Genomic DNA, 18,180 nt, shown 5'->3' with positions numbered 1-18,180 from the left:
TCGCAGGGGACAAGCCCTCTGCTTTGCGCTTCGAAGCGAGACGAAGGCGATGTCCCCAAACTGTCCTGACTTCGGGCTCAGGTCCAGCCCGAGGACCCCCGTCCAGAGCTCTGCTCCGCAGCCCCTGACCCGCTCGGGTCCCAGCGCCCACCCCCAAGCACACGCTTGTCCTCCCTAGCCTCCCTGGCCCAGCCCCACCCAGGCTCCCTCCCCCAGCCCCGCATGGATTCTCCTGGACCCCAGACCCGTACCTGAAGCCCGGCCCAGCTTGAGCCCTCCTGGACCTTCCTCTAGCACCCGCTGTCCTAGAACCCCAGCCCCTTTCAGCTCCCGGTGACCTTCTCCATCTCCCCCGCCCCCGGAGCCCGGCTCCGCTTGGGCTCCCCCTGACCTTGCCCCGGCCTCGCCCCGGCTCCCCTGCACCCCAAGCCCGCACCCGGAGCTCCGCCCACCCCGGGCTGCAGCGCGCCGGGAGGTGCCCAGTCCCGGGCCGGCGGGGCCAGCCGGCGGGGGCACGGCCCGGGGCGGGGCCTCGCAGGGCCCGGCCTTCCGGGAGCCGAGCGGCGGCCGCTAAGATGGCGCTGGCGAGCGCGGCCGGAGCCGCCCGAGCCAGGACCCCCGCGGGAGCCGGAGCCGGGCGCTGGGCAGCAGCGGCGGCCGGGCCGGGCTCGGGGTCCGAGTGAGCCGCGGCCCGTCCTTCCCGCCCCTGGCCTCGCCCGGGCATGAGCGCCCAGGTAGAGGGGGCGGGGCGGAGCGGGCAGGAGAGGGGGCGGAGGACGGGGCTCAGCGGGCACCCCGGGAATGCCGGGCAGTCCCCGGGCCCCGGCCCGGCCCCCTCAGCCCCGGCTCTGCTGCCCACAGCCCCGCGGCAGCTGGGCCGAGCCGGAGCCGGACCGAGGCCCATGAATTCCGTGTCGCCCGCCGCCGTGCAGTACCGGAGCGGCAGCCAGGACGACGTGTGCCGCCCCGAGGCCAGGAAGCCGCCGCGGGCCCCGGGAGCCCGGGGTCAGGGGGCCGGAGGAGGAGGCAGCGGCCGCAATGGCCTAGTGGCCGGAGCCGGAGCAGCCGCCGCGGCCACCCCGGGCCCTGCCGCCCCCAGCGAGCCGGCCCAGGTGGACAAGTTCAAGAGCAAATTCCTGTCTGCCTGGAACAATGTCAAGTATGGTGAGGACAGGGCTGGGGGAGGGGGCTGCGAGGGGCACAGTACTGGAGGTGGTGCTAGAAGGTGGGCTGGGGGTGTCCCACGGTGGGGAGCTGCGCACAGTGGACTGGGGGGATCAACTGGGAGGAAGGAGGAAGGAAAGGGGATTAGGGGTGGAAAAGGTGGGGTGTGGCTGGGCCCCTTAGGGCAGTCCTGCTGAGGGAGGAGACACTAAGAGCTGAAAACCCAGCCTCCGGCCACCAGCTTTCAGGATGGCCTGCCAGCCCAGGGAAGGTGGCCCGCAGACTGGCTGGCCCTAGGGGTCTCTGCTTCCCATCTTTCCCCTCTAACCAATCTCTCCTTTCTTGAGGCTGGACTGTTCGAACCAAGACCAGCTTTAGTAAGTTGTCTACTATGCACCTGTGTGGCCGTCGGTATCGCTTTGAGGGGGAAGGTGAGCATGGTAGGGGCCAAGTTTTGCTCCCTTTGGGCAGGGGTCAAGAGCCCTCCATGGCCCCTGTAAGTAGATCCTTTCCTACAGGTGACATTCAGCGGTTCCAGAGGGACTTTGTATCCCGCCTTTGGCTCACATACAGAAAGGACTTCCCTCCGCTGGAGGGTGGAAGCCTGACCTCAGACTGTGGCTGGGGCTGTATGCTTCGTAGTGGGCAGATGCTGCTGGCTCAGGGCCTGCTTCTTCACTTCTTCTCCAGAGGTGAGACTTAGGAGGTTCTGAGGGTTAGGAGGAGGGGCAGGCACGAGTACCCTGGTTTGGCCTGACCCTCTGCCCTCTGACAGATTGGACTTGGTCAGAAGCAATTCTACCCCCAGGCCCCAGGGAATCTGAACTCCTCAGAAGCACATCTCCTTCCCGGGCTGGGGCAAGTTGGCAGCGGGTTCCCTCGCCAGCCCTGGGCTTGGGCCAGGTCACCTGGACCCCCAGCGGGGCCCTGAGCCCCAGGGAGCTGGAGCAGGAGGAGCAGCACCGCCGCATTGTTTCCTGGTTTGCCGATCAGCCTGGGGCTCCCTTTGGTTTGCACCGGCTGGTAGAGCTGGGCCGAAGTTCGGGCAAGAGGGCGGGGGACTGGTACGGTCCCTCTGTTGTGGCTCATATCCTCAGGTGAGATAGTCACTTGGCTGGGAGGGAGAGGTGGGAGCTGGGGATTGCTACTGGAGGTCAGGGCTGCTCTCTTGTCCTCAGGAAAGCCGTGGAGAGCAGCTCAGAAGTGGCCCAGCTGGAGGTGTATGTTTCTCAGGACTGTACAGGTAAGGGACCAGCACCTCCAATGGAGGCCCCCTGGGACCCATGCTGAGACTTTGCCTGTTTTCTCACTGCTTCCAACCTCTTTCCATGAGAGGCAAGGGAGGGGGGTATGGAATACTTTCTAGAACTTCAGCCTTAATCACCTCTCTGGACTTCACCTATCTTCAAAATAAAGATGATTTCATTCAATTTCTCAACCATCTGTGCAAGGTGCTGGGGATCCAAAGATGAAAAACTCCATACTTCCTGCCCTCAGAGACCTTACATTCTCATTGAGCTACATATTCATACAAATATATGAGGGCAGGAAAGGGTCAGGTTAAAGAACAGTGGCTGGATTGTAGAGTGACTGACAGGAGGTATGTGAAAGAAGGCTAGAAAGTTGAAGCCAGATCATCAAGGGCCATTTCAGAAGCAGTCCAAGGATGCTGCATTTTGTCCCCTGCAGGCAGTGGGAAGCGACTGATGAGTGGGAGGAATATAGTCAGATCTCTGAAGCAGGTAGATTATTCTGACAGCTGTCTGAAGAGCAGAGACTAGAGGCAGGGAGACCCATCGTTACAGGAGTCTAGGTTGGAGAGGGGATGAGTGCCAGAGCTAGGCTGGTAGCAGCAGTACTATCAGGGCAAGGCCAGAGAGGAGAGGGATTGGGGAGGGTCAAACAGGATCTCACAACCTAATTGGATTCGATGAGCTTCAGTTTTCCAGGTTGATCAAGTGAGGAGAGCAGTTATCCATGATTAGAGAGACAGGGAAGTGAGAGGGTGAGTTCTGGAGGGAAGGTAAAAAGTTCAGTCTTAGAAGCTAGTGTTTTCCAGGATTGTGGGCAGGAAAATTCTTCCAAGAATCAAAAGTTCTTAGACCTTTACCAGGAACCTGGAAGGAGCAGCTCTGAGTGGGGAAACCAAAGTTTAAAAAGCTAGGGTGATAAAACTATGTCCCTTCTCAGAAGAGGTCCTGACACAGAAGCTCTTAGGTCTCACTTCATACACACTCCAAACAGGTTTGGTTATCTGGTTCCCCAGCTTCGGGCAGATTAAAAAGGGCAGGGGACGGGGAGAAGTGGCAGGTCAGCAGGCAGCCTTGATAAAGAGGGAGGGGACCGAAAAGTAAGAAAGCCAGGGGAAGGAAGGAGCACGCACAGATCCTGGCGGCTGAAGGTCGTTCATTTGGCAGAGGCAAACCTTGTAATAGACAGATCCACTTTGTGTACGGTAGGCACTTAATAAAGCCTTAGAAATTAGCTGGGCCCATCCCCTCATTTGCAGAGGGGGAAATATGTCCAGCTTCACACAGGTAAAAGCATGCATAGAACTGACATTTGAACTGACTTCACATCCTGGCTCCTTCTCTTCCTATCCTTCACCCCCACCCTTTCTGATGGTGTTAATGTCTTCTTAGTCTACAAGGCAGATGTGGCACAGCTAATAGCACAGCCAGACCCAAGCACTGAATGGAAGTCGATTGTCATCCTGGTGCCAGTGAGGCTGGGCGGGGAGACCCTCAACCCTGTGTATGTGCCCTGTGTCAAGGTAGGAGCCCTTGGCCACCCTGCAGGTAGTTTGGGAGAAAGATCCTTGGGGCTTTGGGAATCCAATACCCATCCAGACTCTGCTCTGGTTCCCTAGGGAAGCTCTCTCATTTTTTGTTTTTGGTTATTTTGGAGGCAATCAGGGTTAAGTGACTTGCCCAGGGTCACACAGCTAGTAAGTGTCTGAGGTCAAATTTGAACTCAGATCCTCCTGACTCCAGGGCTGGTGCTGTATCCACTTCCCCACCTAGCTGCCTCTGTTTCTTTATTTTTTAGCAACAAAACTGTTTCAGTACTCATCCCCTGGCTTTGGATTCTGTCTCCTGGGCCATTGCGTTCAGGCTTACGACCTAAGGTCCCATTTTTATTAGCCTGAGGCAGTGTGAGGCAACGGAAAAAAACTGGATTTAAGAGAGCGCCAGGGTTTGAATTCCAGCTCCACTGTTAGTTATCAGGGTGACCCGGTTCCCAGTCCTTTTTCCTGCCCTATAAAGACAGGACTAAATTAAATATGACCTCTGAACTGACTGTGAAGGGTCAGCCATGCTGGCCACAAGATCATAGGGGCAGGGACCAGCCCTGGAGTCAGGAGGACCTGAATTCAAATTCAACCTCAGACAATAGCTGTGTGAATCTGAGCAAGGCACTTAACCCTGATTGCCTCTCAAAAAAAAAAAAAAGACCTAAGAGCATAGATTTAGAGCTGAAAAGGCCTTAGAGGCCATCTAGCCTGACCTTTTAAAGATAAGGAAACTGAGGCCTGCAAGGTCACAAAGTAAGTGGCAGTCAAGGTTTGAACTCTTTCATTACTCTTTCCATTGCACAGAGTGCTCTCCAAAACAATCCATGTATGGGACAGATCGGTCATGACTTGGGAGCTGGGCCTCCCGAGAGGGGGATTTTGTTCTGGAGTCTGAGGGTCACCACAGAAGGAATGCAGGTCTTGAGTCCTGTCTCTTCCCCTTCCCTAGGAGCTCCTGCGGCTAGAACTGTGCATTGGAATCATCGGTGGGAAGCCCCGGCACTCACTTTACTTCATTGGCTATCAGGGTAGGCTTCACCTTCCCTCTTCCCCTCCCCTCTAGCCACTCTCCCTCCCAGAACCCCTGCCTCACAGCTGGCTGCTTCCCGACAGATGACTTTCTGCTCTACCTCGACCCACACTACTGCCAGCCTTGCGTGGATACCTCCCAAGAGAGCTTCCCCCTGGAGGTCAGTGTCGTGCTGGGCTGGGGAGAAGGGGAGGGTGCAGGATGGTCCAACAGCTTGGCCCAAGCCTTTCACTTGGTCCCCTAGTCCTTCCACTGCACATCTCCCCGGAAGATGGCCTTCAGCAGGATGGACCCCAGTTGCACCATTGGCTTTTATGCTGGCAACAGGAAGGAGTTTGAGCTCCTGTGCCTGGAGCTGACCCGGGTGAGCTGGCCTAGCTTGGGTTTGGGGGCAGGGGCAGCAGGGCACCAGTAGCTCTTCTGACCTCAGCATTCTTCCATTCTTGGCAGGTACTCAACTCTTCCTCCGCCACAGAGAGATATCCCATGTTTACCCTCTCCGAGGGCCATGCCCAGGAGTATGGTCTGGAGGAGGTCTGCTCCCAGCTCACACAGCAAACACTCCAACTGCCTCAGGCAGGCAAGCTTAGCAAGGCCAAGAGGCCCAGCTCAGAGGACTTTGTGTTTTTATAGCAGGGAAAAGGGGAAGTAGAGGCTGTAATATATATACATATATATTTTTATTTATATACATGATGGAGCTTCCCCTTGTCCCTGCAGATGGAGGGGGTGGCGATATTCTCAGGCTCACTGGGGGTTTGGGGCCGATTACCAATCCCCCAACACCTTTCACTCCTACCCCCTCAGTACGTGGGGGGAAAGCTGTGATTCTGCTGTAGCAACATGTTTCCACTGGAAATCAGCCTAGGCTGGAGGGTGGGGGCCTGGTCAGTGTTTTGGGCTCCCTTCCCTTTGGCTGAGTTGTGGCCCAAGGGTGAAATTAAAGTTCTACTTGAGAAGTGTCTGAATGCATTTCGGTGCTTCCTAAGGCAGGCCATTCCCAATGGTTAGGAAATCTATTCCCAGTTCTGCCCTCTGCCCAAGACAGCCATGCTGACGACTGTCTCCAAATAAGATAGGCCTATTAAGTGCTCCTTCTCCAAGCTCTACGAGGCACTACTACATTCCACCTCCTATGCCTAGAAAACTGAGGGACCTGTAGACGGTCAAAGCTTTTAGAAGGTATCACCCAGTTGAATTCACAGCATCAAGAGCTGAAAGGAACATTGGAGGTCATCCAGCCTCATTTTACCCAGAGAAGAAATGGAGAAAAAGGAAGGGTAACAAAGAGTAAGGCTCACGTTCCAGCCGCAAACCTGCCCAGAGGTGCCCCTCACTCCAGCAGGATTGTGTATATACCTACTTTTATTTCATACCTCTAGTTCCTCCCTAGCCCCAGAGAGCCAGAACACTCAAGCTTCTGCCTGGGCCTGGGCCCGGGCTCGCTTTCTCCGTTCTCGGCCCAGCTGGCGGTAGTGTAGCCGCTTTGCATTTAGCCCATAGGCCTGCAATCTCTGGTGGCTGAATTCAAAGCCCCCCAACTTCACCCTAGGTCCTAGAAGTCTCCCTTTCCTGCCCCGAAGACTTTTCTTGGGTCTCAGAGGTGGGGCCACCTGAGTTCCAGCCAGTCCAGGCTCATCCACCTTCTCCTGGGGTGCTGCAGCAGAAAGGCCAGCCATGCCTTTAGCTTTGGGTACCAGGAAGTCCTCTTCCTCTTCTTCTTCAGAGGTTATCTCCAGCTTCGCCTTCTTCCTGCTGCTCTCATCCAGGGACCCCGATTCTTGAGCCCCCTTCCTGAGCAAGTATGCTGGGTCAGAGGTCTCCTCAGTCCTGCAGAGAGCAAGAAGCCTAAGATTGCTCTGTGGCCCTCACTCAGGAAAGGGCCCGTGTTGCTGGAGTCTAACCCTGCCCCAAAGCAACCTCCCAGGGCCTGGGGCCAGCCCCAAGGACTCACAGTAGGGCAAGAGACTGTAGGATCTGCTGCTTCTTCCGTACATTCTTTGCCTTCAGGCTGTACTGCTTCTGCTCTCGCATCTCCTCTTGTTCAGATCTGCAGACCCCAGACCCCAGACCCCATTGGGCCCCATCAGCCTGAGCCCTGGCTCCTTTCTCAGGGCCATAGGCTTCTCCCCAGGCCAGAATGGCTTCCAACAATTCAGGCCCTGCCATGTGACATGACCTATTCTCAAGGAGCTTACAACCTATTATAAGAGGCGGCCAGCTCATTCATAGGAGAAAAGGAAAGCTTTAGTCCAGGGGTTCTTAACCTTGTTTGTGCTCTGGGCTCCATCTTAAAATAATGTTTCTAAGTGTATAAAATACTATTATAAAGGAAACATTCATCTAAGTATTTTAAAAAGTTCATAGACCTTAGGTTAAAAAACTGACTTTAGCCCCCAAGCACAATCAAGGAGCTAAGGATAGAGATCAGGGAAGGTTCCATCCATCGTCAGAACTGGACTTTTAGAGATAGGTGGGGATTGGGAGGGTGTCCACGGCATCTAAGGAAGAGATCCCAGTGTGGGCCAAAGAATTCAGGAATTAGAGAAGCAAGAAGAGCAAAGCCTGGACAGGTAGGCTGAAGGGCCTGGGTGCCTCCAATGATTTTTCAGCAGAAAAATACGATGAGGGGTCTGGCATGAGAAACAGTACTAGGGCATGAGGGGTGGAGAGGGAAGACCACATTAGAGACAATTTTAACAGTAATCCAGCTAAGAAGAAGCAGGATCCTGAACTGAAGAAGTTAAAGGGAACAGAAGGGAAGGTGACTTGTAGGCAGAAGAGACAGGACTTGGCAAGTAAGTTCAATGTGAAGCGGAGGGAAGAAGTAAAAGAACCAGTGGGTCAGAAGCCAGAGGGGCTAACAGCCACAAATCTGGCATTTGATGCCCTGAGCTGAGAGTGCTGGGCCACCTATGTGGAAGTCGCTCACCTGTACATGCAGGTCTTCTTGAGGGAGCACCACCGGTTCAGCTCTTTGTCATCTGAAGCCAGGATCTACACAGGCAGGAAGAACACAAGGTGTCTGCAGGCCGATAGAGGGAAGGAGGCAGAACTGGGGAAAGAAAGGAAGCTCGGCCCACTGCTTAGCTACCTCCTCTGTGGTCAGGCCGAAGTCACAGGGCACAACCGAGCGATACTTGAAGCGACAGGGCAGATCATCAATGATGTCCTCGTAATCCAGCCTGTAATATTCATCCAGGTACTCCTCAAAGGTCTTGTCCTCTATGCAGACAGAGCAAGGACCCTTTCAGAATGTCAGGCCTCCTCCTTCTGCCTGGAGGCCCCACTGGAGCCAGGCAGGGGACAGGAGACCTAGCCAGGCTCTCTGCTACCCACTCATTCATTCACCAAGCATGGAAAGGATGTGCAAAGATTGTCCCTGCCCTCTTGGAGCTCAGTCTAATGGGAATAAGCCATCCACAGATAACTGTGGTACCTAACACCAAACAATTCTATGAAAAGAAGTACACTGGGACTCACCAGGGTCAAAAACAGGCCTCTCCTGGCTGACAACTTCGGCAAAGTGGGATTTCCGCCTCTTCTTGCCAGGCAGCGGCATGTCCCATTTCTTTTTTTTCTTCTTCCGACTCAGGACAGATGGTTGACTGGGGTCATAATCTGCATCCATCTGTCAGAAGGGTTCACGTGGGTCATAAGAGGCTTGGAGAGAAGGAAAAGGCCTCACACAAGCCAGAGGGATGGGAGCGGGGAGATCTAGGGAGGATGGCACAGGAGGGGGGCTCTGGAATCTGTCCAGCCATCTGCCTCCCTGCAGGGAGCAGGGTCAGCCAGTAAGGCCCACACTTCTGTTCCCACGAGCTGCCTCAGAAAGGAAACTGGGGTCAAGGGAAACGTACATTGAAGTCAGGGTCCTCACAGTGGGGCTCCTCTGCTTCCTCCCCCCTCCAGGTTCCATTCTCCTCAGCCCCTGTCCATGTGTCCCAGTTCCATTCATCTGGTTTGACAAGGGAAGAAAGTGAGGGATGGTCGGCTGCTTGGCCAGCTGCCCAGGCAGTGTCCACCCTCTCTGGGTTTGGATGAAAGTGGCCAGAGATAGGCAGAGGGAAAGACTCACCATCAAACCCCTCCTCCTCCTCAAACTGGGGCTTCTCCTCCTCTCCAATGCCATAGTACTCATCTCCAAAGCATTTCTGCAAAAGGCAAGGGGAAGAGGAGAGGGGAGAGGAAAAAAGTCAAGGAGCACACTAAACCCCCACAAAGGAGCAACAGTGTACACAGCACTGTGTTGGAGCTGGGGGAGACTTAGATATAATAAGGCATTATTATGGAGGACACCCAAGACTAATCACAATGCATGTTAATTAGCAGGATTCCAGACCAAGTGTTCTAGGAGGCCTGAAGGGGAGGCTGAGAGCCCACAGAATCCAGAGCTGGATTCAAGCACTTAGTCCAAAGGAGAGGAAGCTATAGCTCAGAAAGGTCCCAAGTCAGAGGGATTAAGGGGCCAAGTGAAAATTTAAACCCAGGGTTTCCGAGCCTAGAGGCCAGTGATAATGTGCCACACTGTTTGGTCCAGGGGTCATGTCAGACCTAATTCAGAGGTAGCAGCATCGGCCTGGGCCTTACCTGCATGAGCTGGTCGTGCATGGCGGGGTCAAAGTCTCCCTCCAGATCGGCCTCTTCAAAGCCTGCATCCTTGTTGCCTGTGATCTCCCGAAGCTTCTCTAGTTTGTTCAGAATCTCTCGGCGTTTCAGATTTTTCAGCTGCTTTAATTCTTCCTGCTTCTTCAGCTTCTCCTGTGGGAGGAAGAAAAGGCTACAGGTCCCACCCCACCATTTGGCCCAGCCACCCCCCTGGGGCTTCTGCATCATGAATGTAGAGAGGAAGGGAAAGGCACCTTAGAGGCCCTTGAGTCTACTCTCCTCATTTTACAGATGGGGAAACTGAGGTCCAGGCCATGCACTTCTGACTCCAGGTGCAGTGTCCTTTCCACTATCCCACCTGGGCAGCCCTCAGGGCTCCTCACCTTCTTCTTGCGCTCCCGAGTTGCCTCCCGCTTTTCCTTTCTCCGTTCGTCCTTTCTCCGCACAGAGGAGGCAATGGTTCTGGGGTAGGTCTTTACCTGTGAAGGAGAGGGAAGGCCACTGCCCTTGAGCCAAGTCCAGAGGACCCAGACTCTCCTTTCTCCCCTCCTATAGGAAGCTCTTAGAGTGTGACCCAGAGGTGGGTAGGAAGGATAGGATAGAGCAACAATTCACCCTGACAGAGCCCTTTCCTCACAATAGCCCTGGAAGACAGGCATCACAGATACTATTTTTCCACTTAAACAAATGAACAAAACTATTCTGGTTTAAGACTTAGAGAGGAAACTTCTGCCCTCCCCCAGTGAAGATGAGTAACTGTTCTGCCACTTTTTGTCTCGGGTTGCTTGAAAGAGGTGAAGTTAAGTGACTTATACAGGGTCACACAGCCCAGCAAAGTCCAAGGAAAGACTCGGACCTGGGCTTTGTTGACTCTTGAGGTCAGCTCTATCTGGTATGCCAAGCTGCTGCTTGATCCCCCGCTTTACAGACAAAGATACAAAGGACTGGAATAGTATTTCAGGGACTCCATCAAGTGTCAGAGACAGAATGTGGACCTGGGTTTCTCCTGACCCTCAGTCCAGAGCTCTTGCCTTGGATCTTGTCACACACTAAACAGTGGGGGACATAAAGGGTGAGGGCGGAGTCGCCAACTTAACAACCAGGAGAGGCCCAGTGACACACTACTGAGGAGCGTCCTCACCTGCTCAGCATCGGGCTCCTCGAAGCGGAAGTTATACTTCCTCTCAAAGTCCTCCTGTTTCCTCAGGAAGAGCTCCCCCTCATCGGAGGAGTCCTCCACTTTTAGCTGCCTTTCAGCACTGGGCAATCTGGAGGGAAGGAGGAAGCAAGGCAGGCGACACTCAGACCCTCAGCCCTGGTTGGAGCTGACACAAGGGTCAAAGGTCCTGCACCCGACCTCCCAAGCTCCAGCCACCCTCCAGGTGGACACACCCTAGCTTGGACAAACAGCCAGAGAAAAGCTGCTGCTGCTCACCCTCTCTCCTCCTCTCCTTCCTCCTCCTCTTCCTCCTCCTCATAGCCCCTGTTCAGAATATAGTCTCTCAGGAATTTCTCCCCATCGTCCAGCTGTGGGTTGTTCCAATACTCTTTGAGATGGGTCTGTGGATAGAGAAGACTGAAACTGAACCCCAACTGAGAATCTTCAGGGAAAATGGGCAGTCTCCATGATGGGGCTGAAGCTTCTGGGAACGTGGCCCAACCTTACTGTCAGGGCTAACCCCCACATACTAAGGAAATTTGGGGACAAGGTCCAGCCCCTCACCCCTGGGGCTCACCCCCATATCCAGGCTGAGAGGGTGATGAAGCATCACAACAGAAAAGGAGTGTGGGAGGAATGTATGGCTTATTCTCCTCTAGAGAATGACTGTTGTTTGTCCTTAGTGTTTGGAGAGGACCAGTAACATCAGGAAGGTGATGTCTTGACATAAGAGAGAATTAGATTCAAGTGAGGCAGAAAGGGATCCCCCTAACTCACTGACAGATCTGAGGCCTGCTGGTTACCCCCAACCTGGTTCAGCCCATATGCCAAGGTTTACTGGGTGTAGCTGCTGTGCGGCTACAGCTTCTTGGAGTCACAGGTGAGAATGGAATGCCAGGTAGACACCAAAGGTGGTGAACAGCCCTCACAACAGATGTGCTAGTCCTCCTTGAACCCCCCACATATCCCTCCCCCAATAGGATAAAAGCTCCATGAAGGCAGGGACTGTTGCAATTTTATCAGTGACTCCTCAATGCCTAGCATAGTGCCTGACACACAGTGGACACTTAATAAATGACTACACCGGCCCACAGGGTGCCAGATTCCCAGGCTGAGTAACCTGTGGCTGTCTTCATCACCATGTATGCTTCTCTTGCCATCCTATTCCTCTCCCAACTCTTTTCAAAACTTCCCAGTTTTCTCTTGAGAGGACACACCATACTCCCTTTCCCCTAGGGTCATAACCTCAGAGACATCTTCAACTCCTCCCTCCATCCAATCAGGTGGTACTAAATCTACCTCATAAGCTCTCATGTGACCACCAGTCCAATTCAGACACCCATTGCTATAATAGCTTAACTCAGGGTGGGGAATCTGCAGCCTGGAGGCCACAGGGTTGTTCTGTAAAACTTGGACTCAGGCTCTCCACCCCTGGAACTGGTCTCCAAGCTTTTCCATCTGCTACCTACAATCCATCTTCTGTAGCTACCAAAGAAATCTGTTCTAAGACACACATCTGACCTCCTTATTTCCTGCTCAAAGACTTCTAATGGCTCCTACTGCCTACAGAATAAAATACCAACTCCATAGTCTAGCATTTAAAGCCCTTCAACATTCTTTGAACTCCTGAATTCAACACTGCTCCAGTCTAACTGAACAACCAGCTGGCTCCTACTAGCAGACACTCCATCTCCCACCTCCAAGCATTTGCCCAAGCCTCATGCCTGGAGTGCATATGCTTATCATCTCTGCTTCTCAGAATCTTTATCTTTATCCAAAGTTCAGCTCAGGCTCCATATCCTCCAAGACTTCCCTGATCCTTAGCTGCTGGCACTCAATTTCTTTTTTTGGAGGCATCTGGGGTTAAGTGAACTTGTCCAGCATCACACAAGTAGTAAATGTCTGAGACCACATCTGAATTCAGGTCCTCCTTACTCCAGAATCAGTGCTCTATCCACCCAGCACCCCTCACTCTCAATTTTCCTGGGAATCCATGCTTGTGTCTATGCTGTGTCCTCCTAGAGCTCCTTGAGGAATAGAACTGTCTAGCTTTATCTTTGTACCTTCAGTGCCTTGTGCACAGCAGGAACTGGACTGAAATGAAATACTTTCTCACCAGCTCTTTCAGATCGTCCTTGTCTTTAGTGTCTTTCTGCCCCTTTAGCCAGTCTACATAGTCAGCCTCTTCCTGAGCCTGGAAGGAGAAGCAGATGGCACTAAGCTTTGGGCCCATGAAGCCTCATGCTCAGAGCAAAGTGAGGCCAAGAAGAAGAAAGGCAGGAAGCGGCAGTCGGAATCTGAAGCCATGCCCTTGGCCAAGCCTCACCGCCTCCCAGGACAGGTCCCTGGAACCTCGCTCACCTTCTCTGCCTTGGTCTTGGTTCGTTTCCTCAGCAGACCGGAGCCCCCCTCACCAGCACTCTCCTCCTCGTCACTGTCTGCGACAAACTGCTGGAAGCTGCCCCAGCACAGAGGAGACTCAGCCAAACCCTGGCTGAAGTGCTCTGCACACCTTCCCAGCCCAGGACCCCTGACCCTCGCTCTGGGTCTTTCCCATGGCCCACCTCACAAAGCCAGCCTGAGCATGCTGGGAGGAGCTCTTGGGGCTGCAGAGGGACTCAGAGGCTACGGACAGAGGGATGGGGCAATGGAAGCTGGGAATTATTCCTGTCTCTTGCCCTACCCTGAATCTCACAAGGATTTTCTAAATTTTATACTGCCATAGCTCTCTGGTAACAAGCACGAAATTAGAAAACAGGTTTTTTTTTTTTACATCCTGGTGATTAATTTGCTTTTACTCAAGTGCCTTAAACAGTCTCACAAAAATGTTTTTAAATTCTTTGTGGTTTTTATGTTACCTGATGGGGAGTACACATGGAGGATTTTTGGCAGCCTGGTTCATTTAGAGTTTGAAACCAGATGTGGACCAAGTGAGTGGAACTTAAAGAGACCCTTTAAGTGGTATTCTGTGCCCGACTAGCCCACACGGACAGAAGTGCTAGTCAATTGTGTCCAGCTCCAAATCAGAGTCAGGCAACCTAGACTTGAGTCTCTGCCTGACCATTTTGTGTGAATGTGGGCAAATGATGTCACCCTGCTATACCCACTTGACAATTTCTCACAAGCTTACTTCAGTCTAGTTAACAAATGTACCTCTCCTTGAGACGCTTCTGTTCATCGACATAACTTCGGGAGGTGACTTGCTGGGCAGAGAAGAGAACAAGGAAAGCTGACTGGGCAGCAAAGGACTCTTGTGATGCTGCTGTGCTTCTGTCCCCTCCCAGGCACATGGGCCCCTGTGGCCACAGCTCCCTCATGCTGGGGCCAGGGCCACCTTGCCACTCTGAGAAGGGGGCACCAGGGAACTGGTGGGCAAGCCTGCCCTTCATTTCCCAGGCTCATCCAGTGACAATGTAGAAAGCCCTTCCCCCATATTTGCTATCAAACAGGGTTCTTACAGATCAATCATCCAACCAAGAAGCATTTATGAAGCCCCTACTCCATGCCAAGCACTACATTAAGTGTTAGAGCCATAAACCCAAGTTTACCTGCTGCTTCTGCCTTTGAGCTTCCTGGTCAGAGTCCTCCTCATCTACGTACTTCCTAAAGGAAAATCAGTGATACCAATGAGTGTGTGATGACATGGCTATTCTTCCTCAACTCTGCAAAAGGACCCCAGCCAAAGCCACTGAAGACACATCAGGGCTTCCAGGGCTCCTGAATGAATTTGCAGAATTACTCTGTTAAAACTAAAAGGGGCATAAGAAACCATTTAGGTCAGTTCACCCATTTTACAGATGAAGAAGTGTAAGCTTGAAGAAATAAAATCATTTGCCCAAGGGTATAAGTATGTGGCCATGCTGAGACCTGATCTCAGGTCCTGTAGCTGCCTCTAAGTAACAACTCCCATTCTGATGGTATTTTAAGCTTCTCTTAAGCATTTTCTTCACAATACCCTGGGGAAATAGAAAGTGCAAGGATTATCCCTTACTTTACATATGCAGAAACTAAGGCTTAAATTAGTAAATAAAGTGGCTTTCCTGAAGTTACACAACCAGGAAGTGTTAGAACTAGAATTTGAATCCAGGCTCTCCCTCAATTTAGCATTCTGTCCTAATCCCCTATAGCTGGTAGCTAATGGATAGAGTAGTAGTGGGCTCAGGGTCAGAAGACCCAAGTTCAAATCTAGCCTCAGTAATTGGTGTGACCTTGGGCAAGTCACTTAAGCCCAGTCTACCTCAGTTTCCTCAACTATAAAATGGGGATGATATTAGCACCAATTTCTCAATGAGATATCAGTAAAGTACTTAGCAAAGTGTTTGACACATAGTAGGCATTTAATCAATGCTTACTTCCTTCTTTCCTTCCTTCAGTCCCTGTGTCTGCTGAGAATCCACAGAATTAAAGAACAAGTCATTTGAGCCCAACTCAAATGGGAGCAGGGATGACTTGCAACAATCCTGTTGACAAGTGGCCATCCCACCTCTACTTGAAAGCTAGCGGGTATGGGAAAGTCACTCTAAGGTAGCCCATTTCCCTTGGGTCAGCCACAAGTCTTAAGTTTACAATGAGCCAAATGAGTCTCACTAGCCAAGTCAACACTTCTAGTCAACACCTACTATGTGTCAGGGCAGCTAGATGGCGCCACTGGGCCTGGAGTCAGGAAGACTCATCTCATCTTCTGCTGGCCTTAGACACTTCCTAGCTGTGGGACCCTGGGCAAGTCACTGCACTGTTTGCCTCAGTTTCCTTATCTGTAAATTGAGCTGAAAAAGAAAATGACAAACCACTCCAAGATCTCTGCAAGAAAACCCCCCAAATGGGATCACAGAAGAGTCAGGTCCGACTGAAAAGTCAGCAACTACTATGTGTCAGGCCCTGTGTGAAGCAGTAGGGAAGCAAAGATAGACATGAAAGCTTTGTGGGGATGGCTGAAGAGATAATTCAACGTATAGAGATTTCAAAAGATGGGGGGAGGGTAGAAAAGGCCTTGTCAGTTAATGAGCACAGATACAGAGAAAGACAAAGCATCACAGGTAGTGGAAATGGAGAAGACAGCATGTAATCCACTCTGTACCAGCAAGATACAGATGGGATAAACTGAAGATGTCCACCAGAAGGCAGGGACTAGCACTAAGAGGACAGGGAAGGGTGAGTCTGGGTGGACAATGGGGGTGCAGTCCTCTCTGAAGTGTCAGCCCAATAGGAGGTGGCCCTCAGACTGTACTTTGAAGGCCACTAGATGTTATGAGGCAGAAGTGAAAAGAGAAGGAACCACTTAGGCAATGGTATGGAGGTGGTAGAAGTACAAAGAACAACTACTGGGTCAGTTTCATGGAAAAGAAAAATGTAGTGAAGGGATGACTAAAAAAAAGACCAGTAGAAGAGGAACAAATGATAAAGGGTTTTAAATACCAAGCAAAGACACAACAAGATGGATTCCTGAGACTTCTGTTGGAGGAAGGGTCAGGTGGTGGTCAGATCAGTGTTTTAGGACTACATATTGGAAATGTCTAGTTGTGTTTCTATTACAGGATGGCCCTGCAGACACTTGAAGCTACTAGCTCTGCTGATCCCCACAGTCTTGTCTTCTCTGGGCTGTTAAGACATTAGACTCTAAGCTCCTTTGGGGCAAGAACTGTCTTTTGCCTCCCCTTGAATATCCACTGCTTAGCAGAGTGCCCATAATAGTATCCATATTCACGGAATAAATGTTTATCCGTTAACTGACTGTCAATCTGCCCTTGGCTGACCCAAAGAACCTCTTTCCCCCATCCCTGTATCCCCTTTACTAGGTCAGGAACTCACCCTTCCTTTTCCAGAATGACCTTTCTCTCATAGTCCTTTAAGTACATGGGTTTTTCTTTCTTCTTTTTCTTCTCTTTCTCTGAGGGTTTATCATCTTCCCCTGAAGAAGAGGATTCTATGGCCGAAGAAAGAGACTCTGGATGAGGTACCATGAAAGTCATCCCCAGCTCTGCTCAGGGAAGGCCTCTGGTAGGTCCCCTACCCCAAGGCCATCCCCATCAAGGAAGGCCTTACTCCCTGCACCCCACCCCCCCAATCCCACAGTATTCATGGGAGAAGAGAATATCCCACCAGCCTCATTATAGAATGTGGCACCCTCCTGGTAGATCCTGGGATCCTTCTTCTTCAGCAGGGACAGGGTTCGGTAAAAGCCTTTGTCAAGTTCTGGGTCAAACTCCTACAATGGGAATCCAGACCAGGGGATCAAGACAAGATCAAGTCCCAGGTAAACCTCCTCTCCCACAGAGTTGATGAAGAGATATCCCTACATAAGGGCACCATAGAATTTAAGAGCTGGGCAGAGAACTTTATAGGGACCTCCTGATTCAACTCATCCATTCAACAGTTTCAACTGTAGTAAGTAGGTGGAGGAAAGGGTGTCTGAGTAGGGATATTTGGGGGGGGGGATGGCTAAGGGATGCGTCTGGGCAGGGGTGCCCAGGTGGGGCATCCGAGGGGAGATGGATCTCGGGGTTGGGGGAGGGAGACAACGCCACGTGGGTAAGGGGGCGGGGCCAGAGGGGCCGGGCCCCGCGCGGGTTGGTCCTCACCACACGCTCGTCGCTGGAGTCCGAGTCGGAATCCGAGCTGGACTCGGCGCCACTCCCGCGGTCCCCGTACCGGTCCTTCACTGGGGGGGCCAGAAGAGAAGGAAGTCAACGCGGCTCGGGCGGCCGCCCCCCCGCAGGCCGATCCGCCCGGTCCCTGCCCCCGCACATGCACCGCACTCACGCTTCTGCAGCTCCTCGCGCTGCCGGTAGCGTCCGTACCGCGCCGCAAAGGCCTCGTTCACCCGCAGCTCGCACTGTCCGCGCGGCTCAGGCATGGCGGCTCACGGAGACCCGACGGGCAGAGAAGGGAAGTGAGTGTTTTGTACTGCGCATGCGCCGACTCCTCCCACCTGGAAGTCTTAAAGGAGCAGCATGGTGGGAGCCCCGCCCCTACCGTCGGCCGCACCTCCCCTCCCCCCACCCCCACCCCCGCCTCCTCTCACGCCACCTCCTACCGGTCCCCGGGGGCCTGGAAGACCCTAACCACCCTCATCCGGCTCCCGTAGCTGCTCAAAGGTGAAATGCTTGTTGGAGCTGGCTGGTCCGGAGGTCCGGGATACTGGGACCTGGGTGCGGGGGAAGTCCTGGCCCCTCCCCAGCGCCGCTCGGAGGGCACAGCTGGGGGCTCTTGCTCCATTCGCGGTTTCCTGCCACCCTTCCGTTCCCGATGCCCAAACCACTGCCCCACCCAACCCCAGCTGGACCCTGGGAATCACCCCGCCCTCCCGGGCTGGCCCTCTCCCTCCTCGGGCCCAGATACTCATTGAAACTCTTCCCTGGGCGCTGCGCTGAAGACAAAACCAGAAAACCGAAGCCCCTCCCCCCACCATATTCCTCCTTCCCTCGA

The 18,180-nt window shown here is 53.1% G+C and overlaps 2 protein-coding genes across 3 annotated transcripts; one reads left to right on the top strand and one right to left on the bottom strand.

Annotated features, from left to right (window-relative positions):
- The first annotated feature begins 585 nt into the window (after nucleotides 1-585).
- Nucleotides 586-5,952, top strand: ATG4D (autophagy related 4D cysteine peptidase). Its single transcript, XM_072602401.1, has 11 exons — nucleotides 586-734; nucleotides 862-1,164; nucleotides 1,512-1,595; nucleotides 1,683-1,856; nucleotides 1,940-2,261; nucleotides 2,343-2,407; nucleotides 3,807-3,937; nucleotides 4,908-4,986; nucleotides 5,072-5,148; nucleotides 5,233-5,352; nucleotides 5,439-5,952. Exons 2-11 carry the CDS (start codon nucleotides 903-905, stop codon nucleotides 5,619-5,621), a joined length of 1,497 nt encoding a protein of 498 aa, XP_072458502.1. The 5' UTR covers nucleotides 586-734; nucleotides 862-902; the 3' UTR covers nucleotides 5,622-5,952.
- Nucleotides 5,650-18,129, bottom strand: KRI1 (KRI1 homolog). Of its 2 annotated transcripts, none has more exons than XM_072602397.1 (20): nucleotides 17,789-18,129; nucleotides 17,515-17,691; nucleotides 17,334-17,413; nucleotides 16,855-16,960; nucleotides 16,564-16,678; nucleotides 14,304-14,358; nucleotides 13,909-13,958; nucleotides 13,117-13,213; nucleotides 12,872-12,949; nucleotides 11,032-11,156; nucleotides 10,738-10,864; nucleotides 9,980-10,075; nucleotides 9,579-9,749; nucleotides 9,067-9,142; nucleotides 8,849-8,946; nucleotides 8,472-8,619; nucleotides 8,083-8,213; nucleotides 7,921-7,985; nucleotides 6,943-7,038; nucleotides 5,650-6,818 (listed from the first exon to the last, which is right to left on the bottom strand). In XM_072602397.1, the coding sequence occupies exons 2-20, from the start codon at nucleotides 17,606-17,608 to the stop codon at nucleotides 6,401-6,403; spliced, it is 2,226 nt and encodes a 741-aa protein (XP_072458498.1). In that variant the 5' UTR covers nucleotides 17,609-17,691; nucleotides 17,789-18,129; the 3' UTR covers nucleotides 5,650-6,400. The 2 variants fall into 2 exon arrangements, with proteins under 2 accessions (XP_072458498.1, XP_072458499.1); XM_072602398.1 differs by having other exon boundaries at nucleotides 17,515-17,683; nucleotides 17,789-17,986.
- Between the last annotated feature and the right edge of the window lie 51 nt (nucleotides 18,130-18,180).

The sequence above is a fragment of the Notamacropus eugenii genome, chromosome 4 (genome assembly GCF_028372415.1).
Source record: "Notamacropus eugenii isolate mMacEug1 chromosome 4, mMacEug1.pri_v2, whole genome shotgun sequence".
Classification (NCBI taxonomy): Eukaryota; Metazoa; Chordata; class Mammalia; order Diprotodontia; family Macropodidae; genus Notamacropus; species Notamacropus eugenii.
Note: the sequence above shows the minus strand (reverse complement) of the source record. Positions and strands in the feature narration are given on the sequence as shown.

Bases quoted from the DNA above. Each gene is read 5' to 3' on its own strand.
- ATG4D (XM_072602401.1), top strand. From the start codon at position 903: ATGAATTCCGTGTCGCCCGCCGCCGTGCAGTACCGGAGCGGCAGCCAG. The intron at 1,596-1,682 runs GTGAGCATGGTA...CCTTTCCTACAG, and splicing joins GTATCGCTTTGAGGGGGAAG to GTGACATTCAGCGGTTCCAG. The intron at 1,857-1,939 runs GTGAGACTTAGG...GCCCTCTGACAG, and splicing joins TCTTCACTTCTTCTCCAGAG to ATTGGACTTGGTCAGAAGCA.
- KRI1 (XM_072602397.1), bottom strand. From the start codon at position 17,608: ATGCCTGAGCCGCGCGGACAGTGCGAGCTGCGGGTGAACGAGGCCTTT. The intron at 16,679-16,854 runs GTGGGATATTCT...CTTCGGCCATAG, and splicing joins CACATTCTATAATGAGGCTG to AATCCTCTTCTTCAGGGGAA. The intron at 8,214-8,471 runs GTGAGTCCCAGT...CTGTCTGCATAG, and splicing joins GAGGCCTGTTTTTGACCCTG to AGGACAAGACCTTTGAGGAG.